The sequence below is a fragment of the Leptonychotes weddellii genome, unplaced genomic scaffold (genome assembly GCF_054177405.1).
Source record: "Leptonychotes weddellii isolate Sample4059 unplaced genomic scaffold, ASM5417740v2 HiC_scaffold_63, whole genome shotgun sequence".
In the NCBI taxonomy this organism is placed as follows: domain Eukaryota; kingdom Metazoa; phylum Chordata; class Mammalia; order Carnivora; family Phocidae; genus Leptonychotes; species Leptonychotes weddellii.
The window spans coordinates 5096-15251 of record NW_028031764.1 but is presented as its reverse complement, the minus strand read 5'-3'; the positions used below and the strand labels follow the sequence as shown (position 1 = coordinate 15251).

The 10156-nt window shown below is 45.6% G+C and overlaps 1 protein-coding gene across 2 annotated transcripts; it reads right to left on the bottom strand.

Annotated features, from left to right (window-relative positions):
- Window positions 1-1954: 1954 nt before the first annotated feature.
- CD1E (CD1e molecule) lies at window positions 1955-9101 on the bottom strand. 2 transcript variants are annotated; one of them, XM_081811207.1, is made up of 7 exons: window positions 9013-9101; window positions 6246-6373; window positions 4644-4836; window positions 3776-4054; window positions 3288-3566; window positions 2824-2920; window positions 1955-2708 (listed from the first exon to the last, which is right to left on the bottom strand). In XM_081811207.1, the coding sequence occupies exons 2-7, from the start codon at window positions 6246-6248 to the stop codon at window positions 2534-2536; spliced, it is 1026 nt and encodes a 341-aa protein (XP_081667333.1). In that variant the 5' UTR covers window positions 6249-6373; window positions 9013-9101; the 3' UTR covers window positions 1955-2533. The 2 variants fall into 2 exon arrangements, with proteins under 2 accessions (XP_081667333.1, XP_030892033.2); XM_031036173.2 differs by lacking the exons at window positions 6246-6373; window positions 9013-9101 and adding an exon at window positions 5228-5503 and having other exon boundaries at window positions 4644-4940.
- Between the last annotated feature and the right edge of the window lie 1055 nt (window positions 9102-10156).

Sequence of the window (10156 nt, the reverse complement as noted above, 5' to 3'; positions counted from 1 at the left end):
CAACTACAGGACCTTGTCAGAGTAGAGCTAGGATGTGTTAGGGTATCGTGTTTAGGAACCCAGAGTTTCCTGAAAATCTCTGTATTCAACAATCATCCTTCCCTGAAAGATTCCCTGAGGATCAGTACAATTCAGCAGCAGAGAAACCAGGAGCAGGACTTTGTGGTTAACTGGGCTCCTCACTCACAGTATAAAGGACTCTGACAAGATCTTCTGAGATCTCCTCCCTCCTGCCTTCCTCCCTATCTGCATCTTAGGCTCTTGCCACACTTATAAAGACAGTAATCTGAAGGACAGAGAGAGCCACCAGTGACCATATTGCCACAATATCGATGATCTACTTAAACATGTCAGTTCCTGAAAACCAATGGCTTACTAGAGAATTGGGATCTCTAAGATCTTTTCTGGAAAGTCAAAGTTGATGGCATTTGTTCATTCACCAAACATAATTTTAGTCACCCACTATATGTCCAGCTACCATCTACACACTAGGATACACCTGTGATCAAGACAGACAATATACGTGATGTCACAGTGTCTACATTGTAGGTGAAAAGGGCATTAACTACATAAAAGCAAATGAGATAATTTCAGCTCAATCCAGTATTCAACACAAATGACTAAAGAACATTGGAATAGTATGTGACAGAGGGAGACTGGCCACTTTGGCTACACTGACCACAAAGGGCCTCTCTATGAGGATGATGCTTGAGCTGGGGAGCTGGAGGTTGTCCTGAAATCATCCGTGGAAGATCAAAGTAAATGAAGAATGGCCCTGGGTGGAGGGAAGAGTTAAAATAAAGGCCTCGAGCTGAGAAGAAGCTTGGCACAACTGAAGGGCAGAAAGCCTAGCGTCATAGAAGCACAACACACAGTGGGGGGGATGGTTGGACATGGGACTTGAGAAGTGAGATTGAGGCATCTTAGGAGTTCAAGAATTATTGTGACCAAAAAATTAGACTAGTGGGGAGAAGTCCACCCAAATGGGAAACACCCGAAATATATTTGCATCACACACTAGTGCTAGGAACTGAGAAGTCCTTATATGAGTCTCTTCATTTTGATATAGGTCACCGCCTGTGGCCTTGTGCCATGTGAGGGGACCTTGAACTTCATCATAGAGGGCTTCAAACAGCCCTGTAAAGTCTTGCCTTCCTCCCTGGACTCTTCTATATAAGCAGTCTGAACATGTCATGCGGAAGGTGATGGACTCTTGGTAGGGGAAGCCTGACCCCAATACCTTATTCATGGGTAGGTTATGGCCTGGGTAAGGGGTCATGGAACCCTGTGTCTTAACTTGAAAAATGACCAATATAAAGAGTGACGCATTTCCACTATGAAATCTGCAGTCTGCTCAATTATCCCACCTAAGGGGAGGTGTCGGCTAGACATCTGCATGAACTCTACAGCTTAACGGCTTCCCGCTCTCCAACAGGCTCAGTCAATGTGTCTCAAAGTTAAGTAGATCATTTTAAAATCCATATTTTAAAAAGTTAGAGGAAAACTGTAAATAATAATGTTAATAATAATAATAATAAACTGAACCAATAAAGAAAAGTAAACACTTAGCATCTAAGCACTCTTTTCCTTCGCTGCCTTGGCTCTGCCCATCCTCTGTCCCCATGTCCTCTTCCTGACCACTCAAAGTAGGAATTTCTTCCCTGAGTACCTGCCATGTGAAGAAAAATGTGGTCACACACAATCTCAGAGAATTGGGAATGCCCGGTCCTCACTCTGATGGGAGACACGTCCTGTATTATTATTTTCTTGAAATGTCTCTGAAGACGCAGAGACACCCCAATCACTGTGCAGTCTGGAGCACTCACCTGCCCCTCCCCCAACCTCTGGTGAGAGACACCGGGAGACAGAAAGGGTTTTAATAAGAACACAGTCAGATGATGCAGTGATGTCAAAGGGGAGTGGATTAAGAAAACATCACTCGATTTGACAAAAATTTATTTCAGGCAGAATTTAATGAGAAACACTTTACGCTGAACCACCTACATATTTTGTGGGGTGAGTCCAGAATGAAAATACAGTATCTCCAAGTTTTATTAAGGATTTCAAGACAGCAAACACTGCATAGATGACATGCCCATGAAGCTGGCCCTGAATCCAGGTCAGGCTTTGTTTGGGTCATAGGTACCATTATAAACACCTACATCCTGCTTTTAAGCAACTGAGAAAAAAACAGAAAAACAAAAATATGGATAACCACTGTTCAGAGTAGGAAGAGATGAACATATTTAGGATGATCTATCCAATTTTGGAAGTACAGAACAGCTTTCAATTGGGCAAGGCAGGGAAGATTCCATGAGAAAGAAGCATCTGAATTAGAGTCTGAAGGATCAGCAGCAATGAACATGTGGCCAAAGCAGAAAAGATATTGCTAGAAGATGGGGCAAAAAATAAAACAAGTTTCCAAAGCGGTCAAGATTTCTGCCACAACAAGCCATTTTATCAAAATTATGCTTTATTTATAGGTATAAACCATGTTTAAGAAGCAGAAAAGGATTTTATGTGTGAGGTAAAACTAATGTCGCCAGAGCTGGTTTAGGCTTGTTTTCCATTTCTCTAAAAATCTATTCTTGATCCACGATTCCTGTGGCATGTAGAGCTGGTGTCCAGGAGTCCTGGGCCCCTGGGCATCAGCCCCTATGGGGGAGTCAGGGCTGGGGGTAGGGGGCGCCAGGGCCTTCCGACTTGAGCTGTGGGAAAAGATTTTCATCCCAAGGAAGGGAAATCAGAGAGAGAACGGGGAGGGTGGAGGAAAGAAGAATGAGTTGATAAGAAATTGAGGAAACAGAACAAGAAGAGGCTCACCTGTGCTTTTTAAAGCAGGAGTGCCTTACAAGCAGCAGGAGCAGGGTAACTATCACCACCAGACAGAGCAGTGTCAGCAGGACTGAGTTTCCACCTCCTTGGGTGTAAACCAAGGATGTCAGTCTACAAGGCTCTCCACGCCGCCACCACCATCAATGCTTCTCCTTCCTAGAATTTTCATCTGCATGTTCTGAAGACTTCATCTCAATTCCTTCTGAGTCTGTGTCCCCAATCTCCCACCCCATCTCTTACCCAAATCACCAGATCCTTCTTCCTTTTCTCTTTAGTACTCCAATCCCTTCCTTCCATTTCTTGAAATTTAACAGTGATCATTCTCTGCCCTTCTTTGTTTGGATCCTCCCACCTCCATCTTCTTGTGCCTAGTGTTCCCACCCATCTCCCAAGCACGTCCCTCAGCAGCCCCAGGACTATTGCTTCCTGGCCAGACTCCAGCTCTTTCTCACCCCAGTGGATGATTATGTCCTGGCCTCCCAGACTGCTGTGCTTCACTTGGCAGGACAGGCCAGCTGCCTCCTGGGCCGCCACATCCAGGGTCACTCGGAGATACCACGTCTCATCAGCATTAGGCAGGACATCGCCTTGCTGGGTGCCCCGCTGCTCCTGCTCACCCCGCATCCACATCACCCACACAGGCTTTGGGTGGAAGCCGGAGACGTGGCACACCAGCAGCAGACGGCCGGGACCAGGACTGGGGCCACGGGACACCCAAACCTCGGGCTTCACTGGAGAGAAGATGAGGAGACAAGGCACTTAGGGGCACCCGGGACCGAACTCAGTGACTCAGTGGTCTTAGCAGTTGGAGTAATCACTTCTTTCTCTCATCTAAGGAACAGTCCTAAACCCACATATCCCACCCTCTAGCCTCTCAGTGTATGTTTCAAAGGGATGGTAAAGAGTGGAATATGAAGCTTAAAGCACTGGGAAAACTCACCTTGTCGTTCCAGTTCTGACCTCCCTGCTTCAAGGATTCCTGCCAGAAACCGAGGGCAGGTGTGGCTGAGAAGGGTCTGCACGATTTCCTTAATATCTAGGTAGTTGCTGAGCACCGCACAGACCTTCTGAGCCCGACTCCCAGCTCCTGGAGATGGCTGCCAGGAGTTTCCTTGGAAACTCAGAAAATCTGAGCCTTGATAAGCCCCATTCAAGAAGCTTCCCGAGGCCTTCCCAGCATGTTCCGTACAGCCAGCTGACACCTGGAGCTCGAAGGGGTCTGGGGGTGAACAGAAGCCATGTGGAAACAATTACAGGGAAGGAAAGTAAGCAGTCTAGGAGATTTGCTCTGGAATCACACAGCATGCTGGAGTTGGGTGGGGGAGGGAAGGGAATTTGTGGGAAGAAAATGTGAAGATAAGAATGTATTTAGAAATAATTGATAGGGAGGGGCTAGATGCGAAGGTGTTGGGAAGTTGGGGACCCTGCTGGAAGGGCTCACTTGGGAATGGTTAGGTACAGGGGGCCTGGTAGACTCTCAGGCCAGAGAAGGGAGGGCAGAATCCTGGCTGGAGAGGCCATGTCTGGGGCCAGGGGTGATGGGCAGAAGATCACAGGGAGACACTATTGCAGGGAGCCAGAACACACAGGTGTATATGGCAGTGTGGAGGGATGTGTCCTTGCCAGCCCATCTGTGTCTAGGGTGGATGGGCGGGTGGAGTGGGGACAGTGATGAATGGTGAGGCAGGAGAGAGAGCAGGAGCCCGAGGGGGACAGGGAATAGTCCAGGAAGGCTGGGTGAGGTCAGAGCCCCTTCAGAAGCAGATTGGAGCCTTCAGGCAGAGATTGGCGTGGAGCAAGGAACTCACATTCAAACTGAAACTGGTGCGCAAAGGCCTGCACCTCGATGATGAAACCGTGGAAGTAGAGTAGGAACAGATTTTGCAGGTTTTTCAGCTCCTCAGAGCTGAAATTGCCCTGGGACCAGGGCCGCAGGAAGCTCATGGTGCCCAAGACCTTGTCCCAGCCTTCAGTCTGCAGATCACCCAGCCAGCCCGATACCTGCAAGGACGCCCAACTGCTGTTGGCAAAGGAGGAGGTCTGGAGGATGCGGAAGGAGAGGGGCTCTTCTGTGGCTGGATCAGGGGGTCCTGGGACCTGGGGTGCTGAGAAGCCAGGCCACATGGAGAGAGTACGTGAGCATGGGTGAGGAACCATGGAGACAGTTACACAGACTGCACACATTCCCATAGCCCACCCTGCTCCCTGGGCCCGCTTCCTCTCCCCAAAACTAGAAACAGAAAATGAACTGTGGCAAGATGTTTTGCCTGCAGCCAGCCTGGCATGCAGACTCCAAGGGCATCCTATGGGAGTAGTACTCCCTCCTGCAGGTCCTCCCAGAACCTCACCCCTCTGCGCCCAGCATCAGAAGTCTTCCCAGGGCTTGTCCTACCGTCTAGGCTTGTTCCATGCTGGAGATATCCTTCAAAGAGCAGCAGCAACAGGAGCAGCATTGCGGCTCAGTCAGATGAAGGATGCCTCAACAGGACTCAGATCACTGCCTTCCAAACCCTCCTGCTCTCATCAGACTCCCCCTGCTGCAGACAGGCAGACTTCCCTCTCTGCCCACTTCCCTGTCAGAGAAACCCTCCTGCCTCCTCAGGGCAGCCCCACAGGGCTCTCACTTCCCCTCCCTCTCTGCCACTCTCTAGCTTCCACATTGTCTCCCTGTACCCCCGGACTGCCCCTATGCACACCCTCTGTGAGAGGGGTCCTGGCTTCAGTCTGGGCCAGCTGGAAAATGGAGATCCTTCTGGCCTCAGAGGAATCAGGTCCACATTCGGGTTCTCAATGTCCTCTTCTTTAAAGAGAGGAGATGGAAGGTTCATGCCATGGCGCCCATGGCCTTTCCACCATTCCCTCGTCCTGCTGCTGCAGCTCTTTCTCCCTCTCTGTGGTCCACCCCCAACCTCACCCTCTACTTATCCCAGTTTTTCCCCCTTGAGACTGCTTTCCCCCCTCTCACTCCCCTGCCTTCTGTCCCTTCCCTCACCCCCTCTGTCTCTTCATTCTGTTCCTCTCAATCCGGTGTCAGAAGACACGGGGCATCTGGGGAGCAGCTGTACCAGCACCATGACAAGGAGCATCCGTAGCAATACAGGAGGCCCAATAATCTAAGAAAAGTCCCTTGTGCCCAGCTTCCACCATCAGACCACCTGCCACTGCTGAAGGGGTCCAAGGGTGGGCTTGCCCTGGCAGTGGGGAGACAGGTAATTCTCACTCGAGTGGAATGAGTGGGTCTGGAGGGAACACACAGGGGCCTTGAACCCCCCACCCCAATTAGTCTAGAAATCCATGGACAAGCCTCACTCTGGGTGTGAAGGGCGCTCAGCTCATGGTCTGGGAGCACTGGTGCCCCTGGCTGGTGTCTCATCCAGAGGAGTTCCACTGGAGCAGGGAGACTTAATTACCATGTGGAGTCTTTATTTTTCTTCCCCTCATGGTTCCTGGCCGGTGCAGACTGAAGCCAGCTGGAATACTGCTGCTTTGTTTGGTTTTCCTGGATTCATCCAACTGACATTGCATCAGAACCCACCTGCTGCCAAGACATTTGCCAGGCACAAAGATGTCAAAGATAGAAGTCCCTCAGGGAAAACAAAACCTAAACCTAAAACCAACCTAAAACCTCGACTTCTCCTATAGAGAAGACTCACACAATAGTGACCAATTATTAGAAAAGACCCACACCTCCTCTTGTCTTGGTACTATTTCTGAATTCTAGGGGTAAAGAAAAATCTTACAAAGTTTCACACAAAATACTGGCTACTTTCAAAGAAGAATGGCACTGGCTTCAGATACATCACATGTAAGGCTGTGGGGAAAATACTTCACAATTCTGATCTTATCATCCCAAAGTTTTTTATGCGGGAAAGTTATAATTCTCTGATAAGGCCAAAATTAATCTATATTTGAACACTCAAAACCTTAAAGAATATGCCACATAGTCTTTTCATGAAACCAGTTGTCTAAGTAAAACCAAAAATTAACCTAAAGGAAACACCCAAGAAATGATGTAAGAAATACCAGTATCAAAGTATGTTAAAAGATATAGTTAACTTTAAATAATTGTTTAAAATGTACTTGTAAAATTTAACACATTTGTTTAATATTTCAGAAAAAAAGAGTTAATAATTGAATAATCACATTCTATATTACCTCACCAAAACCTGGGCGGGGGGAGATGAGAAGAAAGACAGAAATAAGCTTATTTCAAATCATCTCTTACTGACCAAGAACACAATGCAAATGGAGTCAGGAAAATTGGTTAAATCATGATGTTTATAGAAATCTAGATTACATCGAGGTGGCAGAGAACATAAACTTTTAGTTCCTATTTCCAAAACACTTAAAATGTTTAAAAATATATGTTACAAAAAGACACGTAAATCCATTCTCGTGCGAGAAAATGGCGAAAAGATCCAACTTCGAAAGAGAAGTTTTAAAGTCCTTCAAAAAGAAGGCAAGTGAAATGGGTTCAACCTGCCAAGCACAAGACACACACTGGAGAAACACCACATGCACAGAAGTGTGCGTCTGCAAAATGCGGTGACATACACGGGACTGGATAATATTCAGTAGAGAGTCACTGACACTGGCCTATTGAGCTGCTGGCCGCAGGAGCTCTTGGGTTTAGGACAGTGACCCGGGGTCCACTCTCTTAGCAGAGCCACATGTCTGGGTGGAGGTCAATGGGGTGTATTCTGAGTACCAGCCTCCTAGTTCTACAGAAAGTCAGGTGGATTTAAAAAATTTACTTTAAATTTTATCTTAAAAAATAAAAGCATAAGATCCTACATATCTTTGCTAGATAGTAATGAAGATAGTATTTGCCTTACCACACAGTAGAGCATATAGAAAGTTAATGTTAAGATGGATGAACAGAAACGTGTTCCATGAGACAAGTGGGTACTGAGGTTTGGGCTCCGAAGGCAGAAAGGAGACAAGGCAGCAATAGTTAATTGGTAAACCCCTACGATGTGGGCCACACTGAAGAACTGTCTTGTTTTTCCAGTAAGGCAAGGATTTTGAATGTGACAGTGATGTGGTTAAATGGCATTTAGGAAAATTCCCTAAACCCCAGTGAGAGTCACAGGAGAGTGTATCAAAGCATGATGTCACCAAGATGGCAGAGGGTGTTAGTGACGTGAACAAAGGCAGGAACAGTGAGGATGGAGAGGGGTGGAATGATAGAGATAGCATGGGGTTGACCAGGATCAACCAAACAAGGAAGTGTGATCAGGAGGAGATAGATGTTGCCATTCACAGAGACAGACAACACAAGTTTGCAATGGATGGTACTGAGGTGCACAGTTCAGTCTGGGTCATATTGAGACTGAGACTCCAGGTGGAGGTATCGAGGTGGGGGGGTTGTTGCCCAGGGGTGTTATGGATTTCACAGAACCCACTACACATGTGATGCCATAGCTGGAAGTGTAGATGTCTACAAATCCATCCCCTTTCAAATTACACTTGTAAGTTAAATGTAATAAGTCTTACATCTGTACCTTAGAAAATCTTTGAGTCTCTTGAAGTTCGGTCATTTATTTGTTCTTTCTTTCATTCATTAAATAAATATTGATCAGACATTTAAGTATATGCCAGGCTGTTGTCCAGGGACTGAGAATATAACAGTAGAGCAAATCAAGAGTAGGGAAGGAGGCTATAAACTCCTTGTCCTGGTAGAGTTTAGTGTGAATAAAAAGACTCATACACATGAACATATATATGAATTCTACTTTCAATTGATTGGAATGACATATGTCAAACACCCATGTTACAAGTAACTGTACTAATCTGAGGAATTTTAGGATCATTTACAAAATAAAATAAAGCAAAAATAAGTAAGGGATATAACAGTTGCCCTATTCCACAAGAAATCAGTTATATGGTAAAAAATTTGGAGATTACTGAATCCATAAGTCATTGTAATGAACTGAGCAAAACAGAAATCAATTCCTGATAGCAACCCAACAACAATGCACAAAACCATTAAGGATATTCCTTTTAAATTGAAAGCCTGCAGAAAATAAATTCCACAAGAAAAATATCTAACATTAATTTTAATTTTTTGCTACATAAAATGGTATAATTATTTCCTCCTTGGTTGACACAATTTCCTTAGTGCATAACCACAATTTTTTATAAAACAAAACAAAACAAAAAATACCAAAAACTTACCATTTGTGGCTAGGTCTCTTTTGAGAAGAAATTTCCCCTCCTACACTCTGCCTGTCCCTCTAACTCCCAGATCCCTTTTGTAAACTTTCTTGCCCAAACTGAAAGATTCTCTGGAAACCCATCACGAGTTGTGGCTTTAGACAAATTAATCTTCTTAAGAAAGAAAATGGTTGAGGGGTGGGGATGGGGATCACCTAGAATTGATTTAAAGTTGTAATCACATTTTGGAACACATTTGTGCAAATGTAAGCAAATGTTCAATCTTCTACTCCTAGAAATTCTATAATCATCTGATGACCTTCCTGTCTTTCCTGCAAAGAAATCTGATTTACAACTTTAATGATTTTGGAATAAACAATACGAACCTAACAAACTGGTAACAGAAAGCATAAAATAGCCTCGATTCTTACTACATCTACAGTTGGTAGCCAGTTTTGTGTTAAAATCTGATCTTTCACTCTGAAGGTGTTGCCCTTTCGTCCCAGCCTCAGGAGGAAGGTGTACAAGAGAGCAGACCTCCCTAGACAGTCACTTAACTAAGCCTTTCCTGAGCCTTCTTCATCTACAAGGTATCAGCAAATGCTTAATCTTCCAACTGCACACAGCTCCTACCAATGGCTAATTTCCAGGAGATTTGTAGCTCTTTTCCTTTCTGATTTAATTCTAAAGCCTAGTGACATTTTCTACCTAAGTCTCATTCTTTCTCAAAGAGATTTCCCTAGATAACAATTCCATTCTTGTGAAGAGAGGAAGCCAACGTTGTCTTGGATAACTGCAGTAAAAGGACATGGAAAGGATCCTGGCAGCATTAATCCACATGGCTCAGATCATGGCCCCTTCTCACGGTGCTTTTCCTTCAGGTCCCCCTAGAGAACGGTGGTGAGGTTCCATGACCTCACCAATGTGTCCATGTAGCTCCCACATTTTGAAAACCTGTGTGCAAGCTCCTCGGCCCCGTCGCCCTCAGTCACCGCCTGTCATGTGCCAGGACAGTGGTGGCTATTGCTCTGAAGTACGGTACACTCTGAGGCCCTCACAGTGCTTCATTCAAATGAAAATCCTTGTCTTTCTCCACACCTTTAGTTGCATTTTATTTATGTGGCTTAAGAAGTTTTCAGCTATGCTAACCACATCTTACGGCAAT